Source organism: Vicia villosa, linkage group LG1, assembly GCF_029867415.1.
Source record: "Vicia villosa cultivar HV-30 ecotype Madison, WI linkage group LG1, Vvil1.0, whole genome shotgun sequence".
Classification (NCBI taxonomy): domain Eukaryota; kingdom Viridiplantae; phylum Streptophyta; class Magnoliopsida; order Fabales; family Fabaceae; genus Vicia; species Vicia villosa.
Genome location: NC_081180.1, coordinates 154439116 through 154458141, shown reverse-complemented (window position 1 = coordinate 154458141; position 19026 = coordinate 154439116). Strand labels below are relative to the sequence as shown.

At 34.4% G+C, this 19026-nt stretch overlaps 1 protein-coding gene across 3 annotated transcripts; it reads left to right on the top strand.

Moving 5' to 3' along the window:
- The first annotated feature begins 9837 nt into the window (after positions 1–9837).
- On the top strand, positions 9838–15132 carry LOC131644491 (myosin-binding protein 3-like). 3 transcript variants are annotated; one of them, XM_058915001.1, is made up of 6 exons: positions 9838–9971; positions 10496–11730; positions 11810–13175; positions 13329–13415; positions 14327–14437; positions 14560–15132. In XM_058915001.1, coding segments are annotated over exons 2-4 (2502 nt in total). In that variant the 5' UTR covers positions 9838–9971; positions 10496–10595; the 3' UTR covers positions 13330–13415; positions 14327–14437; positions 14560–15132. The 3 variants fall into 3 exon arrangements, with proteins under 3 accessions (XP_058770984.1, XP_058770983.1, XP_058770985.1); XM_058915000.1 differs by lacking the exon at positions 14327–14437 and having other exon boundaries at positions 14560–15130; XM_058915002.1 differs by lacking the exon at positions 14327–14437 and having other exon boundaries at positions 9870–9971; positions 10530–11730; positions 14560–15130.
- Positions 15133–19026: the final 3894 nt, after the last annotated feature.

Genomic DNA, 19026 nt, shown 5'->3' with positions numbered 1-19026 from the left:
TTGAGTCGAGGGCTATTAACACAAGGCCCTCGAGCTGGAACATTAGGGATCTCTCCTGCCATTTCTCCCTCAACTAAGTTTTCAACCGGAGTTGAAGAAGAAGATGCCTCTTGTTGTTGTCTTCTTTCCCTAGCTAGTTGTCTCCTCCTACGAGTTTTGCTATTCTCTCTACGAGCAGTCCTCTCAATCTCAGGATCAAAAAGGAGTTGATCTGCAGGTACACGTCCTCGCATAAACTGTTATCTGAAAAACTAACCAAGCAAATTAACAAACACAAGGAAAATAAATTTAGAAACAAGATATTAATTATAAGACTCAATTCAAAACAAACTATTGCAATGCTTGCAATATCTAAACAACAATCCCCGGCAACGGCGCCATTTTGTTGAAAGAGTATTGTGGTGTACTTTTCGTTATTATCGTATCCACAGGGTTTATTGCGATATCACCGCCGTTCTATAGCCTATTTTGTCTTGAGTTAATGTTACTTTAAATTTGGGTTTGCAAAAGATCATTCAACACTTTTAGTAGCAAAGAGTAAAGTAATGAAAGTTCTAAGTTAAAGAAAATGTATCAAGATTTGATTTTATCGACCTAAATTTGTATGTCTCCTTATAAATATACGTATATGAACATGGTAACGATCAACATAATTACGTATCGACGCCTATATCATCCGTGTCCGCAATGATATAGTTAGATTTACCGTATTGTTTAACCGACGATTTCTCCATCCTTTAAACAATACAAATAACGTTTTAAAACCGATACTAAGTAAACATCAAACGCTAAATCCATGTCTGCAATTTATAGTTTGATGGATGATAAAGTTAGATCTAGATACAAATATTGATGTCTCAAACACTTATACCAAAGAAAAAGCTTTAATAAACAAACTAAACCATCTATATTGATCATCACTTGTTCATACACATATATTCACAAGAAAAACATACAAAAGGCTAGGAAGATTACATCTTATCTTGATACAAAAGAGATTTAGCTATCCATGAGAATGGTAGCTTGCTCAAGAAGTAAAGGATGAAGATCAACAAGCATCAAAGGCGATTAATCGACGATCAAACCTTCCAATCTTCAATTCTTAGTTTGCTACAGTGATTAGGGTTTTTGAGCTCTTAAGAATGTAATGTCTCTTTCCAAAAATCAGAATTACTCTTTATATAGTAAAACCATTTTCTGTCCAGGGCGCGTCGCGCCCTCCAGCGCGCTTCGCGCCATTACACTTAAGAAATTTAAACCGCCCATGCAAGTGACGCGCGCAACTCTCTGCTTTGAAGCTCCAAAATATCTTCCCAAGGGCGCGACGCGCCCACATCTCCGCGCGACGCGCGCTAACTTCTGCCAGGCACTCTCTTGCAAAGCTCAAAACAAGCTCCAAACTTCCCCAAAATTGGCTAAAACCTACAAAATCATAACTAAAACACATATTAACATAAAATGAAAGCTTAATATTATAAACTATAAATAATTATCTAAAACTTCAGGGAATTGTACGAATATCCGATAAAAACGGTCGAAAGGTGCCATTAATTAAACTAAATATAAACACAATTTGGCACCTAACAAGCATGAGAACAAACGAGTTCTTTGCATCGCTAATGAAAGAAGGGCTCCAACTCGGATAAAATCGACGAGTATGCCACTAGCTCTCTCACGCGGAAAAGATCTCATTATATCAATCAATTTCAAAATCGTGGGGTATAACCACTCGTTTCGACAATTAACAGTGTCTAAACTTTTGAAGAAAAAGAGGAAAAGGCCGCTAAGGGCAAAAGATATTTTAAAGAAAACGTTTTGAAAAGGTTTGCAAACATAAGAATGTTTTGGAAAAAGAGAGAAGATTTTGAAAATTAAAGAATGGGAAGGAGATGAAGAGGCTATCCTATTGCGTAAAATAAAAGCTAAGGAAAGAAACGGTCTAACCAAATTAAGAAGCCAACACTTGACATTATGAGTCAAGGTAGATTTCCCTTCCTTTGGACTTATCAATACCAACACATTTAACACTTGGGGATCCAGATGAACATATTATCTTAGCACCACTTCGCATTAAGCACATTAAAAATTCTGACGAAAATCGGGCAGAGTAACGGCTGTTTTCGGGTAAAATCCTTATATCAATGCCTTGGAATTAACCATCAAGGGCTTTCAAGGAAATACCTGCATACATAAACAGACAACAATCCAATGCCAGACAGACAGAATAACAGCAGAGTAGCAATATCATGAAGGTCCAGAGGTACTAAGTCCATAAGTCCGAATCTCCAAAATGCTAGGGATAGTAACCAATAGTCCGAAAAAGAGAGCCTTAGGTGTTTTTTAGATTTTTGTTATTTATTAGTGTTTTAGCATAAAAGTAACGTATGGTCCAAGTGGACAAAAGAAAATGGCGGAAACATAAACATATGTCCAAGTGGACAAAGGGAAAATAGCGGAATATAAACGTCCAAATGGACAAAGGAAAAATAGCGGAATGTAAATATGATGAAATGATAAAATGAAGCGATAAAGCGAGAAATATAAAGAGCAATATAATAAAGTGCGGAAATTAAAGTCAATTGTTAGATGTTAAAGATAACCATCTTGAAGCTTGTCAAGTATGTTATCAAAGTTAGTAATGAAGATCGATGGTGAGTGAAGGATGTACTCGGATTTAAATTCAATAGAAATTTATCAGAAGCTTGATAAAATCATAGCGACTACACGATAAACCTCTATAAGTCTTAAATCAACCGCATACAATTCTCTTCCATATTTGATCTTTTTGATTCGGGACACGAAATATTGCGCTATGTTAAGCAGATCGCCAAGTGATTTATGTAGAAATCACCCTACAACGAGGCCGGTCAAAACTTTATGTGCTAATGCATGCGAGAGAAGCGATATGTAGATCACTCTCCGAAAGCAATACCGCACGAAAAGAAAAATGGTGAGTGATCTAGTCTTTACCAAGAATCCATAAGAATCCTCAAGGTATTAAGACTTTCATCGATCAAAATAAAGAGAAGTAAAAGATGGAACCACATTAAAAGCTCCTTTCATCCATAATTTCAATCACTTAATTTTGCGGATTTGGATTCTCATCCTATCGACGCCCTAAGTCCATTGAAATTAGAGAGAAATTAGGCCTCTAACTTGTGATTCAAAGAAAATATCAAAAGAATGGAGTAGAAGATGAGTTAGAACCAAAAACAAGTCAAAAACCACAAAAACAAGCATTCTGCCCAGATGTAAATCGATTTGCACAGAGTGTAAATCGATTTACATAACTCTGTTTTCAAATCTGCGCAGTTTTTCAGTTGTGTAAATCGATTTGCACCAGATGTAAATCGATTTGCACAACACAGTTTTTCAAAAAAACAGCAAATCAAGAGAAGAAAACTTGCTTAAACATAAAACCAAACACCTTGTGATCTTGGATCAATTTGTGCACGAAAATGTATCAAGTAAGTAAGCAAATCTCATCAATATAGCACCAAAGGTGCATCAAGCATAAACAACAATGGATCACATCTTGAATTATGGATTGGATCTAGAATTTTACCAAATATTTCACAAACTTTGAATCTTCTTCAAGAACACACAACCACAAGCCTTGATCTCTCACAATTGATGAAGAAAGTAGTGTTTATGTTGAGGTTTAGCTCTAAATTAGTGAGGTTCAAGATGTGACTCACTAATTTTTATGGAAGAAAAAGAGCTTTGAGTGATGGGTTTGGAAGAGGTGAGGAGAGAATTTGCAATAAGTTTCTTGGCTATCAAAGCTTGAAAAATGAGGAGGGGAATGCCTCAAATTATAGCACTTAGGCTTGGGAAATTTTGTGGCTTGGAGTTAGGATTGGAAAATAGAATTAGGCTTGGGAAAAGGATTTGGAGCCAAAAATGAAATCCAATGGTCTTGATGCAATCATATGAGGGTTTATGATTAAATGATGTAGAGAATCAAATGTAAGAACTAAGTCATGCTTCCCATGCTTGCAAATGATGTCAACACTTTCAAAAGCTGAAATTTGCCTTCATTTTTCCAAATTCGCACTGGTGCAATCGATTTGCACCTTATGCAAATCTATTTACATTGCTGAAAAAGGCAAAATCTGGGGCAAAAACAGTTATGCAAATCGATTGCTGTCTTATGCAAATCGATTTGCACTGATGGCAGAAGCAAATCTGGTGCAGAATCAGTTGTGTAAATCGATTTACACCTTATGCAAATCGATTTGCATAGTGAAAATGTTGAAAAATGCTCCTTTTAGTGGATGTTATGACTTGGTACCTACAAAACACAAACACACCAAAGCACAAGGCAATATTTTTGGTATTTTGGTTAGTAAAACAATATATACAAGACTAAACATGGGTGCTTGATGATTCCCTTGCAGATGAATTGAGCATAACACCACAAGTAGATCTCTAAGATGAAACTCTTGATTGATGATTGGTATACAAATGATGTGTAATCTTAGGGTCAAAAATTGGGGTATGACACACATCCTTTAAGACAACTATTAAAATTATACAATCATGATTATTTTAGCCATCTATCTTTTAAAATGATTAATAAAAGGTGTTACATTGTGACAAATGTCAAAGATCATGAAGCCTCTCCAAAAGACATGAAATGCCTCTTTAGAACATTATTAAAGTGTAAGAGTTTGATTTTTTAGGGATTGATTTTTAAAACCACTACCATCATATTTCTCTATTAATTCCATTGTTATATAAAGAGCTCAAACCTACATTAGAATTCAGGCATTCACATCGAAGATTTTAGAGTTCTAGGTTTTCAAGAGTCTTTGTTATTTTATGTACATCACATTATGTTTCAATAACTTGGTATAGTTGTAGGTTTTCCTAGTAGAGTTATAAGATTCAACATCACTCATATTTTTTTTAGTGAAGTTGATCATTAGGATTTAGTGATTATAACCGAAATACTAGAGGTTAGTGTTTGAGAGAAAAAGAAAGTGAGAAGGTGTCACATATTTAGGGGGGAGTTCTAAATAGAAATTCATTGGATAGTGTTAAGAAAAAGCTTTGAACAACCTAGAATTTGTTGTTGATTGTAAGATTAATTATACTACGCTACTAATAGTTAATTTCCTTTCTTGGGTTGGAAGCCAACCCTTCAGACATAGGTGCAGGTTGCATCGAACTGGGTTATCAATTGATTGTGTTATTTATTCTCTACTGATTCCAATGATATATAAGGAGCTTAAACCTACATTGGAATTCATGCATTCACATTTAAGATTTTAGAGTTTTGTTTATAAGAGTCTCTGTTATTTTATGCACATCACACTATGTTTCAGTAACTTGGCATAGTTATAGGTTTGTCTAGATGAGTAGTAAGATTCAGCATCACTCATAGTTTTGGTTGAAGTTGATCATTAGAGTTTAGTAATTGTAACTCAAACACTAGGGGCTAGAGTTTGAGAGAAAAAGAAAGTCATAAGGTGTCACATATTTAGGGGGAGTCCTAAATAGAAAGTCATTGGGTAGTGTTAAGAAAAGGCTTTGAACAACTTAGGGTTTGTTGTTGCTTGTAAGACTAATTGTACTAAGCTACTAATAATGAATTTCCTTTCTTGGGTTAGAATCCAACCCTCCAGACGTAGGTGTAGGTTTCATGAAACTGGGTCACCAATTGGTTATGTTATTTATTTCTTTTTTGCACCGGCATCTTGTACAAGTTAATTATAGTGATTTTGGTTTAACTTGTCGAACTAGTTGTCAGGACATCGTGTGCGACATATGTCCCCTGAGGAAAAAAATTTCAAACGACCAGCATGATCACTTACAAAAATATCTTCCTCATAAATAAAGCTTCACTTAATAACACTAAGGCAGCCAGAAGTGAATAAGAAAGTTTTTAAAGGAGGAAAAGAGATAAATTCGATAGAAATATGAAAACATTAGAAAGTGGCATAGTTTGAAGTGAGGAAGGTCATCCCTTATATGGTAGTTGGAAAAACCAAGAAAGGAAACAGTCCATGGGCCAGATTTATTATCTAATCGACTAGCTAAAAGCTCTAATCCGTTAGATAGCTCAAATATAATCAATTATAAAGCCTAGATAGGAAAGTTTGGATATAATGTCCTTGCAAGTCATTAATGTGTTATCTTTGTTGATTGTATAATCGATTATCATCCTTGTAATTGATTATAAAAGTGCCCTAATAGATTGGATAGATAAAAAAATTTGCCAATCGATTGACACATTTTTCCAATCAATTAGATGGTTAAGAAAATGTTTGGATCATGGTTGTCAAACTTGCGGGTACTCGTAAACTCGTACGAATTTACGAGTCTAGGAAGCATAATCGAGTAGACTCGCACATAGAATCATTTTTTGATAGACTCAAGTAGACTCAGGTAGACTCGCACAAACTCGTATAGACTCGTGAGTCTATCACGAGTTTATGAGTCTATAAAAAAAATTTAAACCAAAAAAGGCCTGAATTCCCCAAAATATTTCTAAAAAAACCTTATTTTGTTTCGCTTGTATGGCAATCAGAAAGTAACTCTCATAGTCTCTTGTAACAGATTTATATGGAGATATGACTCTAGAATTAAAGAGGTTTGCAATTTGTGTTTAAAGCTTAACTTATAGCTCCTATAGTTGTGAACGGAATTGGAGTTCCTTTGTAATGGTAATGAATTATTATTTGTTTGTTTTTAGACTTGATTTTTATTTTTTAGAAACATTGAGTTGAATTACTATTTACTTTGCAAGTTCATTCAACGAGAAGCAATATGTTGCATAAAAAAAGATAAATAATTTGGTTTATGTCATGTGCAATTTGAAGTTGAAAAGTATAAAAGGAAGAGCAAGGAGTGTTTTTCTTTCATTTAAAGATACTCATTAAGAAGATGAATGGATAACTGAAGATCCTAATGAAGAAAATGTGCAAACAGAAGTTAATGTTGAGTAAGATGGTGTTATTGTTAATGTTGTGGGAAATGGTGTTGTTGTTACTAATGTTATACAGTGGTGGTGGTGGTAATGTTGAATTAGGTGAAGGTGGAACTCAAAGAAATCCAACATTGGTTAATGATGAATAAGATATTTCATCTGTGGCAGAGTTTGATGATGATACTCAAGATACCATGAAGAATATGGTGGTGATATTGGTGGTGGTGATTTCAAAGGAGCTTTCGATGTTTGAAGCCATTAGCATATTTGTTTTATGATATTTTTGCTTTATGTGGTAACCAATTAAGAAAATATTAGTATTTTAAGTCTTTAACTACATACTTTGCTATTTTGTTTGTTTTATCATCAATTTTTTTTTGCCAAGAAATTTATTTTGGAGTTTGAAATTTAAATTTTAATGTTAAATGGTGTTCTATTATATATATTTTTGTCATATATGAGGCATTTACAAGTGTAAAAATATAGGAGTGTGTCATATATGTGTTACTTATAGGTTTTTAAAGCCATTTTTAATTTTCCATAGACTCGTACGAGTTTGTGAGTCGTGTCTGCGAGTCGAGTCTACAAACCCTTTACGAGCCTGAGTATACTCGCGAGTTTGACAACCTTGGTTTGGATAACTTTTTAATCACTTGGTTTTAGATTTAGAAAAACATTTTCAAGGTAACAAAAGATTTTGAAGTGTGTGTGTGAGTTTCCTTAGTACTCTTAAGTTACTACCTTACTTTTAGAATACTTGGTGCACTCAGATAAACTGACAGACATGACCAGGCGAGCTTTCACACCTTTCACTAGAGTGGCTTTAAGATTTTTACATATTGTATATATTTGTATAAGCATTTGATCTTGAGTTCTCTTATAAGATGTTGTAGATATCATCATATTTGAAGGCTATTTTTCATGCGTTGTCGTCATCAAACATAGATCAAAATCCATATATATGAAAACTTTGGTTTATCATTCATGTCACTTTTGTCAAGTTCAACCTCATTCTTGTCAATGCCAAGACAAAGAAATTTATGAATCCTTTTGCAATTGCCATAAGTTATTTGAATACATGCCGAAATTTTAAGACAAGACTAAGCGTTATCTTCCAAGCTGAGGCCGAGAGTAAGAATAATCAAACTAAGAAAAATCATTATCACCTTTTCATTTAGAAGCTTAAACTCACCAGATGCAACTTCAAGCTTTCCTTTGTGCTCAATCAAATCTTTTTCCCACGGTTCAAGCTCGGCGCGAGCATTAGCAAGCTCAGTGCATAATTTCTCAGTTTCAACTGTTTACCATTAACCAAAAATTTATTAGAAAGTATCAAGAAACGAAAAACTACAATGAATATACACTAATGCTCATAGAATATTGGCTCCACTTGGATACATGGAATCAATTTAATAAAGGTTTCAATTTAAACTACAATCCATCTCATCATTATCTCATCATTGAAAATCAAGTCCAGAAGCAGCTACATACATTTAAAGCCAAGAACAGTTTCACACTCATTTCTCAAATACATTTTCGACCATTTGTAGCTAACTAAAAACTAACAGTATTGGACTATACATACTAACTCTGCAGCAAGAGCAACTTAACAGTTAATCCAGCTTCAGGGCAAAATAGTCCATACACCTTACCATATATCCAAACCAAAGCGCATTCAAAACCGTCATCGCACCATATGTATTCCATTCAAGACCTGCTACATAACAGACAAATGCTCACTTAAAACCAGTCCAGTTCAACATATTCATACATACACTATGTCAATTCAAGTCAGTTCAAAAACTCCAATAAAGAACCAGCTCGCTTAGTCCAAACTAAACTGTGCCATGCATCCTTCATTCTCCAAGCTATCCTCGAGTATCCAAACATGCATCATATTGCATCAAGCCAAACTAAAAATGGTAAATAAACAACCTCTGATCCAAAAATGCCAACCTGCATAAATACAACTCTTATGCATCAGAATGTAACCAAATTTTGTTATTTCTTTTTCACTAAGAAATGGAACAATTGGTACACAAGGAAGATGCTAAAGTTTGTAACAAAAACCCTAAAATTAAAACATGACATTCCAAAGCATCATCTAAAGGTAATCACATTTTTCTTAAAAATGACTTCTTTATCAACCAATCAGATGTAAAAGCTTGTAACAAAAACCCTAAAAATAAATTGGAAAAAACCTGAAGCTTTAGAATAGAAAACGATTAAAAACCATAAGCTACCTAACAACATCATATCCAAGTGTAGATCCATAAACAAGTTGAGTGAGATGATAGGATTGTGGGACAAAGCTACCACCACAAAATCGTTGTGAAATTGCCAAAAACTTAAGATCAGTCGCGCCGCCATAAACTCTTCGCTTAAAACAAAACCACAAACAAATCTCCATCTTCTTTGCTTGAAATCGAATCAAAATAGCAGAAGAAAAACATGAAGAAAGAAGAGGAAGAGACAACTTCAAAAAAAAAAAAAGGACGTTCCGATGAGAGAGCAAAGACTTTGCGTGTGTTTTGCAAAGTAGGTTTTGGTTCAGAAAAAAAAAATCAATCTTTTGGGGGAATAAGTTGCAAAAAGTAAATAGAGTTATCGGAAAAAGACTATTGGTTGGAAGAAACTAGTAAAAGACATTTTTTGCCCCAAAAATATGAATTTAGACTAAGATATTTCAAAGGTATTTCGATAATATTCAAAATAATAAATTTTCTTATATTATGTCTAATTTCACGATTGTCAATTTTATATTATCAATTTCATCATATTTACTAGAAAACAAACAAAAAACCGCTAAACTCAACGATCACTCGATCCACCACAAAAAAGGGACCTACATGTAATTCCGCGCCTTATTACATTTCTACCGTTTTCTTCATATTTATTTTTCTTTTTTATTAATTTTTTTAATTCCTTCCCCGAAACAAATAAGGCAAAAAAAGACAAGTTCTTTACCATTTCTGATCAGAAAAAATTGCCTCTATTCTCCATCCTCTCTCTTCCTCATCAAACTAAAGAACAACAGGTAACCACATTTTCCTGCATTTTCTCATTTCAAATATGAACCAAATTCATGCCTCTTAGTTTTCATGATCTTCTATTTATCGTTATTATTATCACTAATTATAACAATTTTGAATTTAATCGGAATGTAATCTCAATTTTTTATTCTTTTTCCCCTTAAAATATGTATCCCATGAATTAATCATGTTTTGGATTCATCTTCATTTTATTTATTTAATTTTCATAACCAAATTTTAGTTGGTAGTTAATCATGTAAGACATAATAATAACATGTAATAATTAGGTTGGTTAAAATTCATTTTCCATTAATGTTTATGGTTACTCAATAATTATGATGAAGGTAGTTGGAAAAAGAAGAGTAGACTTTGCTTTCATTGTTTACTTTCAATTTATGATTCATTGAATCTGTTTGATGATGTTGTTGTGGTTGTGTTGTCTAAGGAATTGTTGATTGTTAAAATGTTGATTAAATTAAATGCAATGCATTTAGTTTCGATTTTAATTTCGACCTAATGTTTGTTGCAGCTTTCTAAGCATAGGTTTTGATTTGGGTGGTTAGGGTTTTGATTGATGAATTTCACTGTCATGAATCTCTTTTGGGATTTGTGAGAAAATTTTAGTGAAAATGGCGACAAATCGAAGTGGAACTTCATTTGTCAGAACGAAAAGGATGGAAGGGTTCAGTGATCATCTCACATTTGCAGCTTGTGAGTGGTTTTTGATATTCCTATTGCTGCTGGATTCGTTGTTATCGTATCTTCTCAAAAAGTTTGCGAGTTATTGCAAGTTGCAGTTGCCTTGTTTGTTATGTTCTAGGCTTGATCATATCTGGGATGGTGAGAAGCCGGAGTTTTATCATAACTTGTTTTGCGGAAATCATAAGTCCGAGATATCGTCTATGATGTTTTGTCATATTCACGGTAAGCTTGCGGATGGTCATAGGATGTGCGATGACTGTCTTTTGTCGCTCACTACGAACGCGAAGAGGAACACGAAAACTCATCGGTTGTTGGCTGGTAAGTTTGGTGTTGTTATGGGTGGTTCTGGTTATCAAAACTCGTCGTTGAGCCGAGCTTTGTTTACTGGACCTAAGGGATCAAGGCCGTGTAGTTGTTGCGGTAAGCTTTGGAAGTTGGAACAGAATGGTTTGAGATCTGTGCATTTAAAAGCGCCTGGGAGAGCTGTTCTTAAGCCATACGTTCCTTTGCCGCGTGCACCGAGACAAAGCCGTTTAAATCATCGGGATAGCATGAAGAAAATAAGAGAGAAAACTCCGGAAACTGACGGAAAAAGAAGCTTTCATCCTTCGTCTCATGTAGGATATACTGTGTTGAAACTTACTTCGGATACGGAGTCTGAGTTTCAATTTTCGGATTATGATGATGATGATGACGGTAGTGCTTTTCATGAAAAAATTGAAGCTAGCAATGCCACCTTTACTCAAAATGTATCAGAAATGTCGACAGAACACGCAAAGGGTGATTTGAGTCCAACAAAGCCAAAGCCTAGTTCCCCTAAACATGTGGAAGAAATCAACCGACCGCTAGCAGATCAAAATTCATCAGGTTTTGACCTACCTGAGCTCATTTCACTAGATGAAGTTTCACTATCACATTCACACGTTGTTAATCAAGAACCAGAACGAGAATCTGAAGAGTGTAAGATTACCTGTCATTCTGAGAATTTTCTTCCTGATGACCTATCTGAGCTCATGACTTTGGAAGGGTATCACACACCTGCCGGAGACTCATCGGAAAAATGTAACATTTCTCTATCCCTACATTTCAGTTTTCTTTTTCTTCAAAGTTTTCTAACATTTGCTTACTAAAATGATTCCAGCTGTAGATATTACTCAAGCAGATGATACTGGACTCGTATCCGAAAAGAATGAGGAAGTCTCAGAAAAGATAGATAGAAATGAAGATGCATCTACAGAAATTGATTCGACGGCAAGCGAAACTGCTCCTCAAAGTCCTACACAAGAGAATTTAACAGAAGTACCGGATTCTGTCACAGAACAACCACCCTTCAATGAAGTTGTTGAAGTCAAGGAAGAACAGGAGTCTAATGTGTCATCATTTGTTCCCACAAATCACGATCACTTCCCAGAGATAAATGCCGAGACACCAAAATCTTGTCTTGAATCTCAGGATGGAAGCGGCATGTCGGAAATTGAAGGCGAATCCATTGTTGATAAATTAAAGCGACAAATTGAGTATGACAAAAAATGCATGGATGATTTACAAAAGGAACTAGAGGAAGAAAGAAATGCTTCTGCTATTGCTGCAGACGAAGCAATGTCTATGATCACAAGGTTACAAGAGGAGAAGGCGGCATTGCAAATGGAGGCTCTTCAATACTTAAGAATGATGGATGAGCAAGCAGAATATGATAATGACGAATTTGAGAAAGTTAATGATCTACTCGCAGAAAAGGAAAAAGAAATACAAGATTTGGAAGCCGAGTTAGAATATTATAGGTTAAACTCGAACTTAACGAATGAGCCTATCGTTCATAATATGCACGAGCAAAGTAGGGATTCAAAGGAGGAAAGTGTAACGCCACAAAATATTTGTTTTCATAATATCACAGATACGGTAAACAATATTCCCAATTCACAATTGTCCGAGGAATCCAAAGGCAGTGACGAAGTTGTGGATGGTGAAACCTCTGTCTTAGAATTTGAAGAGGAAAAGCAATACATTTCACATTGTTTAAAATGCTTGGAAAAGAAACTTCATCAACTTTCTTTTAATAAGGTTTCCTCCGAAGCGTCTAATGTTGGACTTGAAAAGCTTGAAACTAGTAAACTGAATCAACAAGGAGATTCTAACAGTGAAGGGCCCCATTTAGATGGTCGCGACGAGACTGATTTGTCCATACCAAACGATCGAACGTTGAATGGAAATCATGATAAGGATGACTCAGCTGCATCAAATCATGATGATTGTTCTCTTAGTATTGAAAACAAGAATTCCACGTCTGCAGAACCACAATCTTCCAGATCTCGAAGAGAAACTGATTTGATTTCTCTAGAAAATGAAATATCAGACCTTCATGACCGGTTAGAGGCGCTCGAATTTGATCATGATCTTATTGAGCACATCACAAATTCTCTTCAAAATGGAAATGATGGCAAAAAATTTATTCAAGACATAGCGAACCAATTGAGCGAGCTACGGAAAATTGGAATAAGATCAAGATGGTAAGCATGTGATCTTAAAGGTTTTTAGCTTTTCATAAATTTTTAAGCATATGACATGTTATTATACATTGCTAAAGGTTATTATACATTGTTTATACTTGTGTCAATGGAAACAATGTAAGCTCACTCATAATATTTTCCATTTCGACGCAGACATACAAAGAATAGTGGACAGGTTTTTTCGCCTAGAGGAGATTGTTCGACGATTACGAAAATTGATGAACTAACTTAGTAAATTCTGTAAGTATCATTTACATGTCCCCCTCTGATTCAAATGTTTGTATTGCTTTAAAATCTAATGTCAGTGTTAGTTAGAGGGTTGTAACTGTAATTATATGTGCTGCCACATTTCTTTTCAGAACAGAGAAAAAGATTTATACGTTAATAACAGATTAGTCCAATGCAACACAGCTCATAGTATAGATACGACCTCACTATTGAAATCGACAAAAACCACTTACATGATACAAACTTAATATATAAACTTTGATTATATCAAGTTTTCAAGCCTAGTGAACCCCTCATATATTAATATTTTAGCAGACTAAATTATCTTCTTAATGGTTTGCAACCACATTACAATATCTGGAATGACTTCACTTGTGTGGATGTTATAATGTTTTATTGGGTATCAGTTGTAGGCACTTTTAATTATTTATGCTAAGCACATGTTTTGTATGGAACCATGGTTTTAAATTGCAGTCGCGGATGCTGCGATGCACATTGCGGCCATTACGGCATGAATTTTAATTAAGAGGAGCATGAAATGTACATTTGAGAGACGCTTAAAATAAAATTTTTCCATTATATTAGAAGAAAATTGAGTTTTGGGGTTCTAAAATTTTAATTTTGATGAAAATAACTGAATAAATATAAGAGAAATTGTATGATGTGGTTCCTATTACAGTCATACGCATGATTTTAAATCACATCGCAACTGCGGTCCGATGCAGTTGCAGAGGAAGTCACATCAGCAATATTGCGGCTGCAATTGTTGTTGCGGACTGCAATTTAAAACTATGTATGGAACTACAAGTAATTATTTCCACAGTCAACATTGTTTTGTCAAAGTTCTAATTCTAAGGATTAATCTTTAAACATTTCAAGTCTTTTTTTTAACTTCTCTAAAAACAAACTTAATTATTATGAAGGTTGTGAGCACTTGCAATGATTAGAATCATAAATCCTAGACAAAAAAGCAAAAAAATGAAAATCAGAAAAAGAAGACATGTGACATTTTGCTGGTCTTTTGTGCTACTAAGGTGCTTGTTTTATCAATGATACTTTCATAAACATATCAATGTATACATTCCATTTAGTTATTTTATTAATCATTTTGGTATTCTTGCTAATTTATTTTCTCGATCTTTTGTAACTATTTCAGATGTATGCAGATCATGCAGAATCAGGAAACAAAAGAAATCACCAAATCATGTATTATTCTTTTGATGTCTATGGAAAGCCATGAGATAATGCAAAAAGCATCTCCACACATGCTCTGAACAAGTTTATATATTTTACTTTTATAGAAGAACCAGTTTATTTTTAACTATAGAGTAGTACTAGGAATAGCACTCTTTGGTTTTAATCTCTTGAGCCTTCTTTCCTTGTGAGTTTTCCTCTAGTTCTGTATTTTATCAACTGAATAGAAGAAGGTGGAGTTTTAGATGAGATGTTATAATGGGAAAGAAAGTCTAACATTGCAACGATGATTCTAAATGAATCAATGTTATCATTTTTCAATATGTATACTTGTAATAGTTGAAAATCATGGCATGTTAATAAGTGTTTCTGAAGGCAGTTCAAATTTATCAAACATGGATTCTAATTTGAAGGAGTTCATTGATATTATGAAATATTCTTAAATCAGTTAAAAAGAAATGGGAGGAGGCAGGTTCTCATCTAGGATAATTTCTTTTCCCATCCTATACCTTCTCTCAAACCCTTGGCATGATTGTTATTGTAAATGTTAATATTATTAAGTTTTCTTTATGTTTGTATTTTATTTATCTTTGGCAGGTTACTCAAGTACAGATAACAAGACCTAAGATCATTTCATTATTCAAATCAAACAAATTGATATGAGTTAAAAGGGCTTGATAAGTTTAAAGAAGGGAATTTCTTAGTACACCTATGTGATGGAAAATAACTATGCGGAAAATCGAAAATATCCCTCAATTTTCAAAAATACATTTCCGGACGCATCATTTGTATAACACAGCACGCACAAAGATATCGTCTCCCTATAGCTAAAAAAAATTATTTCAGAGATACATCTCTGTCACATATTATGCAATGAATTTTTTTACGCATTCCAGTGAGTTATTTGGAGATGTATCTCCGAACAATTGAAGCTGAAATTTGATAATATGTCACCTTTGCATGCCTGATTATTCCAGAGATGCATTTCTGGAAAAATCAAATACGTTATTGCTAAAAACAATCATCTGCATGATCAGATCCCATATCCATTTTTCCATAAACCCTTTTCAAAAACCCTTCTATTCTCAATTAAGATTTTCACTTCAAAACTTCATTTTTGTGTTTCATCAAATCAAAAGAAGCAAAAGAAATTGAAATTCAAGGTAAAGTTCATTTATTTCAAGCCTCACTGCTCACATTATTCATGTTTTAAAGTTGAAAAAAGTTACGTCGTATCCGAAAATGTATCTCTGAATTCTCTATGAACTCATACGGAGATGCATTTCTGGAAGCTGTCTGTTCTGATTTTCCAGTAATCTGTTTTCTGTTTTAGATGTTTCTGAGTATTTTATATTTTTGTTTTCATTAGAAATGGTGCATCCTGATGTTTTCCTCAAACCTATTGTGTCTCTGGATGCCTCACGTGTAGTTGTGAAAGAGGTAGATGTTTGCAACCAATTTAAAAATGAACAAGAGTTTGAATTTCGTGATCACATGCTTCAATGAATTTTTACAGAGGCATCCAAATCGGGGGTTAGCGTTGTAATCAAAAGGCCCGATAATGGTTCAGATAGAAGAGGTGCATATGTGACATTGACATGCGAAAGAAGTGGAAAATATAGACCTCCTCTCTAGATTTTCAAACGAGATGAAACTGATTTTAAGAAAATGTAAGTGTCCCTTTAAGTTGTGTGGTTAACGATTGAAAAATATAACAAATGGAGATTTAATGTATTATGTGGTTTACATAACCATAATTTGTGTGAAACGTTAGCTGGTCATCCAATTGCATGTCGCCTCATGCCAGAAGAGAAGGAATTTGTTGCAGACATGTTATTAAATTTGGTGCAACCGAAAAACATACTTGCAACCTTGAAGCGTAAAAGACCCGGAAATATCGCAAATATCAGGCAAGTGTACAATATCTAATATCGAACTAAATTAGAGTCGAGGGGATAGAACTGAAATGCAACACCTCTTGAAAGTTCTAGACGATAACAATTACGCATCTAGGTACCGAACATGGGAGGACAGAGTTACCGTTAGAGATATATTTTGGACTCATCATGATCCCATAAAGTTGTTCAAAACGTAGCTTATAATTGATTCAACGTATAAAACCAACAAGTACAAGCTTCCATTGTTGAAAATTATTGGTGTTACCTCTAGTGAGAATACTTATTCTGTCAGGTTTGCATTTCTAGAGAGCGAAAAAAAGGATAATTTACTTGGGCTTTAAAGGTGTGTCGAGCAATGCTGAAGGAACAAGAAGAAATGCCAAAAGTAATTTTTACCAACCGTGATACCGCTTTGATGAATTCGGTTGAAAAGGTATTTCCTAATTCTTATGCATTACTTTATAGGTATCACATAACAAAGAATGTGAGAAGTCGGGTAAACCCGCAATAGGGACAAAACAGATAGAGGGCAAAGATGGAAAAATGGTCAAGGGAGACGCCATAGTGGAAAAATAATGGATGCATGGAAAGTTATAACAAATTCTTCTACAAAAGAGTTATAAGCCAATGTTGTTATACAATTCAGGAAGGTGTGTGAGAAATATCTAAATTTATTGAAATATGTTGAAAGTATAATTTTAGACCGGGTTAAGGAAAAAATTGTATGTGCTTGGGCCTATCAGATTATACACCTTATAAATACAACAAAAAACTGAGTTGAGTCTGCCCATGCTACTTTGAAGAATTGGTTGGGAAATAATAAGGGTGATTTGTGTACATATAGGGATTCTGTGAACCAAATGATCTAAAACCAGTATAATGAAGTACAAACATCATTTGGTCGTAGCATCACAGTGTTGGAACACAGGTTCAAAGACAACACTATGTATTCTTAAATGGTCGACAACATATCTCGAGCAGCTCTGAATTACATTTTTCACGAAGCCAAAAGAGCTTATAACGTAGGTTCTGATAGCTCAAAGTATGGTTGTACACTTGTGAAAGCCTATGGTATCCCATGTGCTTGTGATATATCTAAGAAAGTGAAACTTGATAGCCCGATACGAATGGATGAAGTTTGCACTCATTGGAAAAGGCTCAACTTTGATGATGATGATGATGGAGTCATGAAAGAAGTTAAATCGAATATCTCTATCTTGACCAAATTAAAAGTGATACATGATAGTTTTTTGAAAGCCGATGACAATATGAAACTCAACATCAAAGAGCATTTGAGGAAGATTACATATCTGGAGACCACGGACTTGAAACCACTATCTCAATCAATAAAAACAAAAGGAGCACATAAGAAGGTCAAACCTACACCGAGTGACAACTTAACAATATGGTATCCTTCATATTTTGAACACGTTGACAAACTTTTTCCCGATTCACCAACTCCGAAATCCCAGAAGTGTTTTCAAAGGAGCTCGCGGCAAACCACCTCTTTCACTAAAAATCCCATTCATTGAGGAGATACCGGTTTTTATGCACAAATTCATTGAACGGATCGTCAATGTCAAGGGTGACGGTAACTGTAACACCCCATTTCCCCATCGTTACATTTAAATAAACAATCAAAGTAATTAAATTTCAAACAACATCAAATGGGATGCTACATTCAAAAACAACATCATACAAGTGCTCACATTTTTGAACAAATAGAAACGTAACACTATCAACTTGGATGAACCGAATACGACATAATTAATTTCTAAAAACAACTTTAATTAGGCAGCGGAATTCATCATGATTCAACTTTTAAAACATCATAACATCTTAATCCAACATAATCGGCATCAAGCCGTGAAAATACTTCAACGACAATTTAAAATGCAACAACGAAATAAATAGTAAAACAATTAGCGTTCATCCCTCCGAGTGTTACGTATCAAAGCGATGACACCGACTCGAACTATTAAAGGTAACTAGCCTCCATTCCTGATTACCTGCACGTTACCAACATAGGAGTAACATTCAAACAGAAGGGGTGGGATATCGAACAATATAAAGGAATGTATGATAATAATTATAGTAAAAATAAGATCACATACAATTCACCACTTCTCAACACAATACAACTTTTAATCAACCATCAACATATCATCAATCATTCACAAACAACTTAACATCGTATCATCATAAAAATGCAATGCAACTGACCCTGTGCATATTGTCATACCCCAAATTTGTCCTACCCCTCTAATTTCTAATTGGCTTTAGTTTCTCATTTCATTTGCATACCCTTCCATTAGGTCAATTATACAACATGCATCATTCATCAAATAAAAAGAAATCTAAGAAAAAATACGGGATCAAGGGTCACGAAGCAAGCTGAAATTTTGTTACAATGTTGTGATTCATTTCTGTGTGGGCAACTGTCATACCCCAATTTTTGACCTAAGATACCACCTCATATCATTTGCATATGCATCATTTGCATCTCTAACAAATTGCATAGCTTGTGTTTG

Coding starts and splice junctions, on each gene's coding strand:
- LOC131644491 (XM_058915001.1), top strand. CDS start 10,596: ATGGCGACAAATCGAAGTGGAACTTCATTTGTCAGAACGAAAAGGATG. Junction 11,731..11,809: donor CGGAGACTCATCGGAAAAAT/GTAACATTTCTC, acceptor AAATGATTCCAG/CTGTAGATATTACTCAAGCA.